The 14087-nt window shown below is 30.2% G+C and overlaps 2 protein-coding genes across 6 annotated transcripts; one reads left to right on the top strand and one right to left on the bottom strand.

The window, feature by feature from the left end:
• Positions 1 to 951: 951 nt before the first annotated feature.
• On the bottom strand, positions 952 to 5019 carry LOC125075813 (RUS family member 1). Of its 2 annotated transcripts, XM_047687586.1 has the most exons (10): positions 4959 to 5019; positions 4554 to 4705; positions 4322 to 4483; positions 4075 to 4213; positions 3640 to 3797; positions 3222 to 3363; positions 2270 to 2478; positions 1894 to 2150; positions 1537 to 1729; positions 952 to 1425 (listed from the first exon to the last, which is right to left on the bottom strand). In XM_047687586.1, exons 2-10 carry the CDS (start codon positions 4633 to 4635, stop codon positions 1112 to 1114), a joined length of 1656 nt encoding a protein of 551 aa, XP_047543542.1. In that variant the 5' UTR covers positions 4636 to 4705; positions 4959 to 5019; the 3' UTR covers positions 952 to 1111. The 2 variants fall into 2 exon arrangements, with proteins under 2 accessions (XP_047543542.1, XP_047543541.1); XM_047687585.1 differs by lacking the exon at positions 4959 to 5019 and having other exon boundaries at positions 4554 to 4795.
• Positions 5020 to 6180: 1161 nt separating this feature from the next.
• LOC125075832 (peptidoglycan-recognition protein LE-like) lies at positions 6181 to 13789 on the top strand. Of its 4 annotated transcripts, none has more exons than XM_047687622.1 (6): positions 6181 to 6230; positions 6316 to 6724; positions 7055 to 7219; positions 7877 to 8077; positions 9181 to 9332; positions 12918 to 13789. In XM_047687622.1, exons 2-6 carry the CDS (start codon positions 6346 to 6348, stop codon positions 13323 to 13325), a joined length of 1305 nt encoding a protein of 434 aa, XP_047543578.1. In that variant the 5' UTR covers positions 6181 to 6230; positions 6316 to 6345; the 3' UTR covers positions 13326 to 13789. The 4 variants fall into 4 exon arrangements, with proteins under 4 accessions (XP_047543578.1, XP_047543580.1, XP_047543577.1 ...); XM_047687624.1 differs by lacking the exon at positions 6181 to 6230 and having other exon boundaries at positions 6268 to 6412; positions 6563 to 6724; XM_047687621.1 differs by lacking the exon at positions 6181 to 6230 and having other exon boundaries at positions 6268 to 6724.
• Positions 13790 to 14087: the final 298 nt, after the last annotated feature.

Raw genomic sequence — 14087 nt, 5'->3', positions numbered from 1 at the left:
ATTGGACATCGGCCGAAGAGTTGATAGTGTAACCAATTGGGCGGATTGCTTACAGAACTTTGTCAATAAAGTCAAATCTACCATTTGCGGTGACAATTAAGACATAATTATAATAAACATTAAAAATATATATTTTTATGAACTCTGAATAATATTCGGTGAAAATATTTTTAGCATTCTGTTTTGAATTCATGTAAAATCAGAAGTAGTCATTTTTACTTTTAGCATTGATTATATTTTGTAATCAAATCACTACTAATTTCTATTTTATAACAGACACTTCATTAATTCGAATCGATTTAGTTCAATTATTTAAAGTCAGACGTCGCTGCTGCATATTTGTAAAAAAGAATAAATCCATTCGAGAATATTTTACGCATATCTCCTTATGGGGCTGATGTTCAAAATTATTCTGAAAACCAAACATCCACAAAGAAGTCATCAAAATCTTTCTAACGATTCTAAAAGCGTTGTCAACTGACAATGCAGCGCAACGATGATGACAGATGCGATCCTTATAGTTTCTGTCTCAAAAGTATTACTAATAATATCTAAGTTTCACGTTAGTAACACATTGAGCTTCCTTACAATGATTTTCGACACTCGTCTGAATAGAAGGAATTGCACAGATTACTGATAAAAAAAATTGTTTCCATATTTTGAATTGAATTCCGACACCCGGCCAGGGCCGGCCCGTAAGTTTAGGGGGCTCTCAGCTAACACTACTTAGTGGCCCATCTACGACATATCTGAACGTAGACTTGAATTAAATTAATTGAATGGGTTTGTTTAATTACAGGTCTATTTTTGACTTTGACTTGACTTAGCTGGGGCCCCTTTAAATCCTGCTGAAGGCCTATTTGTAATCTTGTTTAGTTTTAAACAAAAATTGGTACAATCATTTTAGCAGCAAATGATTAAGTGGAAAGAAATGATAATATTGGAATGTATATATTTTCACAATTACAGTCAATATATAATAATTAACACAGAACTTAACTTAATCACACCACAAATGGATTGTCATAATTGCACACAAACTATCGTCCTATTACAACTTGCCCTTACGATTTTTGCGTTTCCTTGCTTTACGTTTCGTAAACAGTTGATGTCAATCTTTTTTTTCCGGATCTTTTTCAGCAGTATCTTTGATATTTGTTTTCGATTTCCCTCCTTTTCTCTCCTCTGAGTCGCGGAACTTGACTGATGGCTCAGGTTCTATTGTAAACATCTCGTCATCCATTAAATCGTCAAGATCATTTCCTTGTTGTTCAGATATTTTTCTCGGTTTGGCTTGTGTGCATTGTGGATCAATGGTAGATTTTGCAAACTCTATGTGTTCAAATGATATTTCGTTCAAAATAGATTTTTCGCCACATACTCGCCATTCGTCTACCATTAATAAATGCTTGGTCAAATCCCATCCTAAAAAAAAATATAAATTATTTAATAATTTGAATAATCAAATAAAGTATATTCATTATTTTAACGCTTTAAAAAAAAAATCCAATATATTATCACAGTTATAGTACCAACCAGTTTGTATGAGACCCGATTTTACAGACTGCCATTCTTGTGTAGCAATACTGTTAACATAGCGTTGTAATTCGTAAGATGGTTCATAGATGAACCCAGTGCGTTTGCCTGATTTTCTGCTCCATTCAACTGATTGTAGCATTTTACACACTTGGGCAAAGGGCTTAAGTTCTGAAGTACTGTGGAACACTGGCTACAAGTTTTGAATAGTTTATTAACTAGTCCTCAAGAATAAAAAAAAATACCAATATATTTCCATTTTACTGTATAATAAATATTTTCAATAAAACAGACATCAAAATTAGATCAGTGGTTAGAAAATAAATTATCATTAGATATAAATTCAGTAAAACTCACCAATTTATAATTATTTATGGCACACGTTGTTATTGATAGCAAAACAGCATGAAAATACGCGCACAATATATCATCGGTCGTTGATCCATCTTTGATAAATATATACATAATCCTATAGTTGGTGTTTGGATACAAAATGTATTTCCTCTCATTGTATATTTCTTTAATTTCCTTTAGATGCGATGCTTTTGACGCCTCTTTGATTATTTGCGCCATCGAACCTCCAAGTTTCATTTGAAATCCACATATTTTTAAGTCTAAAAAAAATAAACAAATTCAATATATCATTTTGTATTAAAAGCTAAATGATAAAATTATCATACAATTACTAATTGAATTTTAATATTACTAAACGAATTAAAACCATAAAACTTACCTAACAAGTTAGGGCCAAGTTGATAGAATATAATAGGTTCATTTCGGTTTATCTCACAAGGATTTGCAATTACCTCCCTTTTCAGGTAAGTATCAATTACTTGTATGAAACGTGGTTCGTTAAGGGATCTCAGGCATACTGCGCGGACCGCAAAGTAATTGAACACAATATGCAATATCAACATAAGACTGAATATGAAAAGTGAATTGCTGTAAGGAAATATTAAATATCAATTAATTATCATAATAATTGTGAGTGAGCCAGTGTAAGGGACAGGCACAAGGGAGATAACATCTTAGTTCCCGAGGTTGGTGGCGCATTGGTGATGTAAAGAATGGTTAATATTTCTTAGAGCGCCATTGTCTATGGGCGGTAGTGACTTACCATCAGGTGACCTATTAGCTAGTCCGCCTACCGATATAAAAAAAAAAATGACTTACTAACAAACATTGTTTAATGAATTAGTTAAACACAAAGTTCTCTCATTCTGCCATAACTGTTTTAACATTCAAAATAAGAAGAAATTACATTTACAGGTAAAACAGTATAGCTCTTGGTTATTGTATGACTGTATGTTAAGTATTATAACAGTGGATGCAATACTGAGGCGAAAGTGCTCTTATAAATGGTTTATATGTTTTTTAGTTGTATTTATATAAGGAAAGAGGTTCTTGGTAAAAAATAAAGCTTTTATTATTTACATGCCTCGATGTAATGTCAAAGCTCACAACACCATGATAAAAAGTTGCCCACTAAGTACATGCACACTAGTAAAGTAGTATGATATGCACACCGAATTATATAAGATAAAGTTGACATTTTTGTATTAGTTCTTGTAATATATATAAAGAATCTAAGGAGTAAAGTTTTTAAAATAAAAAATACTTATTCAATATTTAGCTTAAACTAAAACAGTAAGTAAAATGTTTCAATAAATAACAGGTATGTTTACCCAAAAACAGTAATAATGAAGAGAGCAGTGAAGGATGCTATTAGGTTGACTGCTGTTTCCTGGGATGAATCTTTTGCTGAGACATCGGCCATGTTGCCACGAAGCGCATGGTGCTGTGTCATTGCAGCCCTTGTGGCACCACCTTTATTAATAGTATCTCAGTAATTAATTATTATAAACTAGCAGCAATTTGTGGGTTTTAATTTTTTATTATCATAATATTTTATTGATGTGAATAATTTATTGGTATGTCTTGAGGGTACCAAAATGGCAAATTGTGTGTGTGGCACATATGCTATATTTAATTACATATATATATAATTTAAATAATAATACAAAGTATATTTATTACATTAATGTCACTTTATATGTGTTTAAGTTATATATATAAATATTTTATTTATATAAAAAAACTTACCTGCAACTCCGACAACCGCTTTCATTACAGTACTCACACACAAAGCAAAAGTAATATAATTCCGAAATAGGGGCAAAGCTATTTCAATACACATGGCAGCATCATTAAGAGTATCAGCATATAATCTCCACTTCTTGCTATATGCATCCAAATAAGTACTGTTAAGGAAAATTTATATTACCATATGCATGTGATCATCTACAGTCATAAGACTGATATGTATTATTAATAATTTCAATATTCTTTTCTAGTCTGTTATCTAACTTTTTAATAGTAAAATCAAAGCTTTTGCTGGTCTAGATTATTGTTTGTTGTTGAAAATTGGACAACCATAACTGAGGATAACTAGATTTTACATGATTTGATACATTATTATAGCACACTCATCATAATATCTAATTACTTAAATTACAATAATATGGATACATCTCTTACCCATGACTATAGGCAAATAGTATTTTTCCAAGATGGCCACAACCATCCTTGAGCACCCACGTAACAGTAGCAGCTAGAGGAGTAGCATGTTTGTTACCAACTCCTACACCCCGCAAAACTTCCTGAGTTGCAAGTGTGCCTGTAATTTTACTCTACCTTCTAAGTCAGATAGGATTACATTATTTCATAAGCAATTCTTTTTCAAATACAAAAATGCATTTAATTTATGAGAGTATTTAAAACAAACCTGAAATTGTACTGCAAAATGCTTGTGCTGTATCCCATATTTGATATGCAATGTAATCCTTGCTTACACTGTCAGGGTAACCCTGAGGCAAAAATACCTTGGTGAATAAACTTGCCACATCATTGAATTTCTCTTCTTTACATACCACAACATTTAATTGATCTAAAAAAGGAATTTCCACTTTTTATTTCTGTATTTTCATTAATTTAGTTAGACTAGTTCAGTTCTTTACCTGGAGGTTTCACAAAATATCTTTCCTTAGTCGATGAACCATACTTTTCTTTGAATATAATATCTCCGTCTTGCGATTTCATATTTGCTTCTTTCTTAGTATTTTATGCAATTATTGCAGAATCATAGTTTACAACGAAGCATGTAATAATTCTAAAAATGATAATATTTAGACATTATTTTATTTTTAAAAACTAGTGCATTTGATTACTGTTATGTCATTTCAGTTGATTATGATTTGTCATTAATGAATAATGATAATCATTACAGTTTACAATAATCACGGGCACCGGGTGAAACGTCATAAAATATTTAAGCAATAATCAATAATAATAATAAACGATTGAGTTCATAACAATAATGCATTTTTTTATTTAAGGCTTATTTAAGACACGAGTTTGTTTACCAATTTATTGTAGTGCAATTATTATATTTTAAGCAACAAATTTTCATAATTATTATTTTAGTTCGTGAAAAACGTAATTATATACATTACTCAAAGTCAAAACTCTTTTATTCGCAGTTTATTTACTCTGTGGCATTTCATTTAGAAGTTAATTCATCGATAATTATCTTTAACTTAATTTTTTTTATTAAAAAAATATTAATTCTTAATTTAGCACTAACTATACATTTTACACTTTTTGTTTAGTTATCATCCATTGTTCGATTAAAAAAAACAACTGTTCGTTCTACGTCAACCTTAGTGTTTTCTTTTGTAATTACATATAAGATGTATTAACATGAAGACTTAAATATATAAAAATGTGAATTAAAATTTGTTAATATTCAATTATATAATTTTCTTAAGTTGGGCTAGAGGTAGAATTTTTATACATATAATATATATTCTATTATTAAAATCCTGGGAAAATAATTTAACAAATAATAAATTGTACACAAATATAATTATTTATAGCTCTTAAGTGCCGCACAGCTGGGGCAAAGACTTATCCCTTATAGTGATTGTGGAATACCACAAGTCGTTATTAAAAATCCTTTCCTAGCCACGTCTTTTTCGGAAAGGAAGATAATACGTCAGTCCATCTTTTTGTAGACCTTCTTGGTCTATAAGACGACTATAATTGTGAGGGATCCAGTTTGTGACTACGTATTTATGAATTTAAACATATCCAGATATGATAAAATGCACCCAATTGCCGTTTAAGCTTCAAGCTTCGCGGATTTGATTTCTACATCTGCTAAATCGAATAATTCGCATTCGTAGGCGTTATGAATTTTACCTGTTATTTAAACGCTCAATATTCAACTCAACATTTTAAGTTTGGTCTACCAAAGAGCATTTTAAATAGCTATGAAATGAATTCAATTAATATGGGAAGATTGGATTTTATCATATCCCTTGTGGCTTAAGTTTTCTGCCATTGGTTATTAATTAAGTATTATTAAACTTACTCGATTTTATTCCATCAACTTTAGGAAGACACATTCGACTATTCGAGTACTTAAATATAAAACTTTACCAGCTTTATAATTTTTTTGTGTCCTCTGGTTTTCATTTCAATATTGTATAAAATTAAATTAATTAATTTAATTCGCTCTTTAATCTTTATTTAATCTGCACTATACCGAATGCTTAATATGATAAAATAGTATTCTGCCATACCTACAGGCTACAGCAGCATGATCGTAGCACTATAATTATTATCTGTATCATGTATGAGTTTATAGTTCTATAGATTTATAATTTCGTTGTGTAAATAAAAGCTGCCCTGTTTATTTACTATTAATTTATGTTCTAGATATAGAAAATATGAAAACAGGAAACTAAGATGGCTTTGAACTCAAATTGTTCAAATAAAAATAACATTAACTGTACAAAAGTTGTGGGAGATTTAGGTGATATACAAATAACTGAAAGTAGTGATTGTGAAGATGACCATAATAATAAAATACAAAAAGTTTCACGAAGCAATAAATCAACAATTCCGGCAAATTTACTTCAAAATACTGTTCCGGTATTTGGTACAGTAACAGTTTCAAATTCAGACAATGTGCAAATTGGTAATAACACGTATTTCAATGGACCCGTGACAATAAAACAAGTGATTCATAATAAATCTGGAGTAGATAATGCTGCTTACAGTAGCACGGAAGATGAAATCGACCCTAATTCTCATCATCTCCATAGTGGAAAGTTTGCTGGTACATGTAAGTTTTTCGCAGGCTTAGCTAAAAAAGTCGTTCAATTTCCTTGTTTCTTCATATCATACCTTGACAGAGAAAATTTCTGATATTTCTAGTTTCTGCACTCCTGAGTGTATTGTCAAAAATTTAAATCAATTGAATATGAATTTTTTGAATTAGAAAATCCTATTCTAGTTACATAAATAGTAAATTGAAATGACCGAGGTCATATTAAAAAAACAAAATAGCTGACTAACAAGGTAGACAATAAAAGATTTAAGTAATAAATTGTTTTTATATATACACAAAATTTTAGTATATATTATATGCTATAATAGAAATTTGATATTGCAGTAATAAAGAAAGAACAGATACTACTGTGGCATAAAATTACATTTTCTGCAGTTTGTTTCACGGTAATAGGAAGTATTGTTGCAATTGTAATTGTATTACAACATAAAAGCGAGCAACAAAAGAGAACCAATCCACAAACAGACTTTAAAACATCTGAATCTCACAGTAAGTATCTTTACATTTTAAATAAAACAATATTAAAGTCTAATGCTGTAAAGTAATCTGGTGGATATAGTACTTAACACTTTGTGAGACGGTAAATAGCTATAGGCATTATGCTATACTATAATTAATTGATATTGTGTCTAGTTTTAGAAAACTTTCTATCCCTTATCATGCTTAATTTAAATTAATTCCACTATCAAATGTTTAGAATTAATATGTTAATAAACATTGCATTCTATTATTTATGAAATTCTGGATTGTGCTAACAAAAATCTATATTTAGGCATGAATTTCTTTGGTAGTAGGGCTTGTGTGAGCTCACCTCCATAGATGACCTATAAAACAGCAATATACTTTGGCTACTACAATCCTCTTAAGTTTGACGAACTAGTAGTAGTATTAAGTGGCATATCATTCACATAGGAAATAGTTGCATCACCTTTCTATCTCTTTAGTGACCACTTGAAAAAATGTTTTGTAAATTAAATCTTTTTTCCTTGATATTTTAAATTAGTCATTTTATGTAATATTGGTTCCTTACCAAGTCCTTTAAAATTGTGATGAACATTTGTAACTAACCAAACTATGTTTTCATTGTTCTCAACAATGTATGATAAGATTTTTCATGAAATATAGACATATGACTATTTATTTCAGCCGATACAACGGTGGTGGGATATTGTCATGAAAATTTTCAAGTCATTTTAGTATTAGTGATTCTGTTACCATTAATGTTGACAATTTTTTATTCATTACTAACAAAAGATGTTGTCGGTGATGGAATGATTTGCATTGTGAAGAAGAATAAAATTCACAAGAAGTGCCTGAAAAATTTTTGCATGCAATGCAACAAAAAAGGTATGATACTACAAACTGCTTTGTTTCATTCAATGTGTGTTAATGTTATTTCATGTAATATCTTGATTCATATACTATTTCCTTCTTCACAGATATACTTTCGTGAAATCTGTATGCATTTCTTTAAAAAAAAAGATTAAAAAAATAGGCAGTCTGTTTTGATGTCAAAGTTTTTTTCCTATAACGTTTGCATAACAATAATAAACATTTTAAAAGTACAAAACTTTTATGGACTATAAATTTTAGGCAGAAATAATTAACATCAATTTTATATTTCAAAATTCCACCTGAGTAAGGCCCTGCAAAATTTGTATGATTGTTTGATAGTAATAAATATAAAGTTAGTGAAAAGTCATTAATTTTTTTCTTATTTATGAGAAATGCAATAGCTGCTTATCCTTTCTTATATGGTAATGGTAATGATTAACTTAATCCAACATACTGTTGTCATACCTAATAATTTATTTATATTACATTGATGTTACGTAATGTTCTTTTCCTCATTACCAAGTAATGAAGAATTGTAAAGACACATTTGTAAAAATATGCAATATATCAATTGGAGAACAAAATTAAGTATGTATCTAATATTTATGTAATTCCCCAAATTTTGCATAGGAGATATAATAATAATAATATAATAATTTAATTGAGGGACTTTTTCGCTACTGGGGCCATCCCCTAATCAATCTGCCATATATTATTTATGTGAGACTTGATATATTTTAAGTGATAAAAACATATAAATTGATTGTATGATTTGTTGCATATATCATGATTATTAAAATACTGTTTTTTGTAATTTCAAATAAAACATTGATAATAATTATCAATAAAAATCAAAAGATAATTTTTTTAAGTCTTATTAATAATAAAGCGTAATGAAATTGTTTTGATGTATGATGAAAAAAAGTTATTTGCATTATAAATAAAAAAATATAGGAATAATCCTATAAACTTTGTAGTTACTCTATCACATTCTGTATTTGAAATTATATTACTAATTTAATACTATTAATACTACTATCGTTTTTGATCATTTATTTTTATCAATTATGTAATATTTAAAACAATAAATATATTGAACGGTTATGGTTTTTCAGGTGATCCACTATTAATAGCTCCTGATCATTTAAGGATAGTTTCAAGAACAGACTGGTTAGCTCAGCCCGTAGAAAAACCCTTGAATAAATTGGATCAACCCGTGCCATGGGTTATTATTATGCACACAGCTACCGAAACATGTTTAACTCAGGTTAGTTGGTAAATATGCAATACTTTTGCATTGTTTTTAAATATTGTGACTAGATGGGGTTTGATCACAGCCTGTAGAATGTTTTTTATACTGCCTTCTTGATAGTATAGCTTTTGCAAGCTTATATGGTTAGGCTGATTTATCAATTATTCTATCTCCAACAGTGGCTAGGTGGGTAAGGGCCCCCCCTCTTTAACGTATATTGGCATTCAAAATTATAGATAGTAATTAAGAATGGGATACAGGATACTGTGAGTTGAACATATCATTAGTAAGTTAAATCCATACTTCATCTCTATTCAAAGCTCTTTTCATAGCTTAGATTAGAGGGCCCCCAGACCTCAGGGGCCCTGGTGTTCTGCACCACCTGGCCCTACGATAGCTACGCCACTGATCTCCAAACAGCAATATTTGATTGGTGTTTTCTGGTCTTAATGGTTAGTATGGTAGCTATTTGTGGATATGACGCAGTTCATATTGTTAGTAGAGCATTGGTGGGTTATGTACTATTGTCTATGGGCGATGGGACATACTATTTGACATTTTGTTTATTAAAATGGGAATAAATTTTAAATTAATGAATAAATCGTTTATTGAAACATAGTTCTAGAAGAAAATTATTATTATAAGTTATATGATAGTCTTCTTGAAGAAGAATCAATTATTGATATATATCGAAACTGATGTTCTAATAATAATATAGTAATATTGTGTCATAAAAATGTCGTTCTTAATTTAAATATCTTAATATATTTTTAAATAGTTATATATTATGTAAATAAATTTATGTATTTTAGGTATGTTTATGGGTTTGTTTCTATTAATATAACAGGAAAAAAATATTTAATTGTATTGTTCTATGCTTGCTGTGTAGACAATATTTTTCGATTACCATGTTTGTGTGCATAACACAATAAACTACCGATTTCTTTTATGACTTACATGAGTTGAATAATGAAATTGAAGATACGAAAATATACTCTATTTATAATTGTAGGACGTTTGAGTTTTCCATATTGTCATTGCAAGCGTTATTCATATTTTATTATGTTTGTTGAGCTAGAGTTTGCTTAGGAATATAAGCTTGTGACGCTTTAGTGTATACGTAAATATATTTTTAGTGATAGTTATTCAAAATTGAACATTTATCTATAAATAGTTTAAATAAAGTCACGTTTGCTTCTCTCTGTACGAAATCAATCTTATGCAAATATTTTCACAAATCAGGTACACTTTGATAGTTTACGATCATTTAAGTGATATATTACTTAGCGCGTTAACATTTAATTCATTACATTTATATTTCATCATAAAATACTTTATATAAAATATAGTTAAATTCATGCATCACTTGGAAATCAGAAATAATTAATTAAAAGTTACCAAAACTAATGTAGACTTTGTTATTACGTAATTTGATTGAGCAATTTTATGCAACTAAATTGAAAGTGACTGTTAGTTACTTTCAATTTAGTTATGTATATGTCGTTATATACAGTATATACATGTCAGACACGTGTGTTCTATATACATTAAAATTTATATTACATAGAACATTTTATACACGCGTTATATAAATTCGTTCATCCGGTTAATATTATCTATATCCAAGAACAGCTTATCTCGAGTACCCGTATAAGTATTCGGTTAGTAGTTTAAATCACAATAATTATCTTATCTCATTGCAATATCAAAAATAATTATTAACTAAATTATTATGTAGGGCTCTTTGTATGTCCGTCTTCACACGTCCCTGTAACTGAACACTGGATTCTGGACATAACTTCTTTAGTTCTCAGTCTGTGGCGCAATGGCGATATGTGGACTGACTAATATTTCTCACTGGCTGTGCCCGCGACATCGTGCGCGTTTGAATTAAAAAAAAAAAAGTTATTGTTCAGGTCGCAGATTTTACTATAACTTATTAATTCTGCATTAGGCAGCTTTTGTGATATTATGTCGTTTGTGGGAGGAGCCCGATATGACGGCAGAGTGGTGGTATGAGCGAGGTCTGCGTGCTGTACAGTATTTTGACATTGCAGCGTGTCCTTATTATTATATTATATATAATTTTAAAATAAAAGTAGCCAAAGTTACTCCTGCCAGTGAAAGCCCCGTCGAAATAACATTCCAACCATTTTAGATATTAGCCGGAACAAACAGACAAAAAGACAGACAAGAATTGTAGGAAATGTTATTTTGGTATATCTATACCATACATACATATGCATTTAGTAAAAATTGGTTATTTTAATATTACAAACAGACACTCCAATTTTATTATATGTAGATGGTGTCTATGACGGTGGTGATTGCTTTCCGCTTTCTATTTCAAACCGTAAATACGTTGAAAGCGTCAGTAACGCAATAGTTTGCGGGCCTAGCGATGTAAGTATTCGCAGGTTCGATTCTGAACCCTTGAGCTATTGTCGTCTCCACTCCAAGCACAAGCCTTAAGCTTAATCGGAGCGGTATATTTACTTTATACAGGCATATGCATTGGCTTTATACTTTTTTTTTAATACCATATCTCCATTGCCTGAATCACACATATAACATATGGATGAGAACATGATACATTTTAAATGCCACTGACTTTCGAACTTAGTCTAAAAGTAACCAAAAACTTTATTGCTTTCTAGTTTTTTGAGTTTATGTTGTTAATTATTATAATACATTTTTTTTTTTATTTCCAGTTAAGCTTTCTGTGTTATAACGTATTTATATGTATGTATATGTCGAATCCTCCGCACGTTCGGGCTCAATTCGCTCCTCTTCCATTATTACTCCGTGCTCCACCGTTATCGGACTTCCCAATCTTTTTATTTTTTTCACGACAAACAAAATCTGTAATAACAAAATGAATGAATGACAGCCCCATCAAAAATGCAGTGTTGTCGTTTTTCAAAATCGATTTCCCCTTGACAGCAACACCGAGGCATAGATCTTGATCGTATTAACAAATAGCGTTGCTCATTCTTCGACATATATAAAAGTATGTTTTATGTTCCTATGTATAGATGATGCTTTGAATAGAGTATTACATATTTTTCAATAACATCATTAACTAGCAATTTCTAAATTAATTATTCGAAGTGAGGGCCTGACTATTATACTGCTAGGCTTAGCCCTTAGTTTTAATCCAGGAGCGCAAAAATATCGGATGCGGGCATTCGAGGTCCCGCCGATGATAGTCAAGTCAGGGACCATCGAAATCTTTTTTTGGGGAAACCTCAACGGTTGAGTTGTTTGGATTTCATTTCATTACACTTCCAAAGCGGATTGGTGGATATACTTTATGCAGATTTACACAAAACAGGTTTCCTAACGAAGTTTTCATTCATTACCAAACGCGAGGTGAATTGAAAACACAAATAGGCACATGAAAATTCAGTGGTGTCACCTTCTCCTGTTAAGATTCTCGTGTTCTAAACATAAAGCCATCGCGGCTTTACTAACATGAAGTATAGAACTTAAAAAAACAATGTATTACTATTATTTTTCTAAATTTAAAGTATCTATATTTTTTATATAATTACTTATAGGATATATGTTTCTATAGTTTTGGTGTATTCGTTATTCCAGAGTCAATGTGTACTTCGCGTACGTCTCATCCAGTCGTTCCACATCGAATCCCGTGGTTGGTACGACATCGGTTACAACTTCCTCGTCGGCGGCGACGGATCCATTTACTACGGCAGAGGTTGGGATTACGAGGGCGCCCATACAAAGGGCTACAATAAGTACAGTATAGGAATAGCTTTCATAGGTACGTTCAACAACGATCCACCGTCGAAACAGCAGCTCGAAGCCTGCCAGAAAATTATCAAGCGGGGCGTTCAATTACGAAAACTAGTCAAGGACTATAAACTTTTTGCGCATAGACAGTTGATGTCTACTCTAAGTCCTGGCGACGAATTGTTTAATATAATTAAAAAATGGCCGAATTTCGTAAGCAATGTTACGGATTTGGACTCCTTGATACCCAACTGACATTGAAGACTGACTCCCCAAAGTTTTAACATCGAATGAAAGTTTATTTTAGTTAGTTTTAGCTTACTGTTATTTGTTATTTAGTTAGTGATATATAGACGATAGTTTAGTTACTAAGTAAATACAAATTTGTGTTATATGGGTGTATAGTTTTGAGTGTGATATTAAAAATTTGCAATTAATTTGATATAAAATTTACGAAATCAAAATTCGATTAAACATTTGTACGAGATCAATCGACATTTATTTACGTTATTTAAAAACTTGATTAGTTCCTTGCTATTTGATTCTAAATTATTGGCTTTAAGGAATCTCACATTAAATTGACTAAAATATTTTTTACGGTACGACATTGTTGTTTAAAACGTACGAAATTAATTATTATATCTTAAGTGTTATTAAATAATTCGAATTTCAAAATTATGTGGCATTATTTATATAGATCTTAAGATATCGAGGATATTGACCTGATTATTTTATTTATAAATATATAAAAAAAATACTGTGCCACTTTTTATTTTTAAATTGTATTTACAATATCGTAGTTAATGTTTTAAGAGAAAAATTAAATAAACTTAAATTTGATACATGTAGATATTATCATGACAGTTTTTTAGTAACCCCATTAAGGCTAAAATTATATTTGACATTTTTAAGTAGAAGATTTAATTATATAATATTTTTTTATACTCCCAAATTGTGTATTTTAATTTTGGTTGACGTTATGAATTTATTTTTAATTGCTTTAAAATATGCCAGTTA

Source organism: Vanessa atalanta, chromosome Z (assembly GCF_905147765.1).
Source record: "Vanessa atalanta chromosome Z, ilVanAtal1.2, whole genome shotgun sequence".
Taxonomy (NCBI): Eukaryota; Metazoa; Arthropoda; class Insecta; order Lepidoptera; family Nymphalidae; genus Vanessa; species Vanessa atalanta.
The sequence above is the reverse complement of the archived record's forward strand: the minus strand, read 5'-3'. Positions and strand labels throughout refer to the sequence as shown.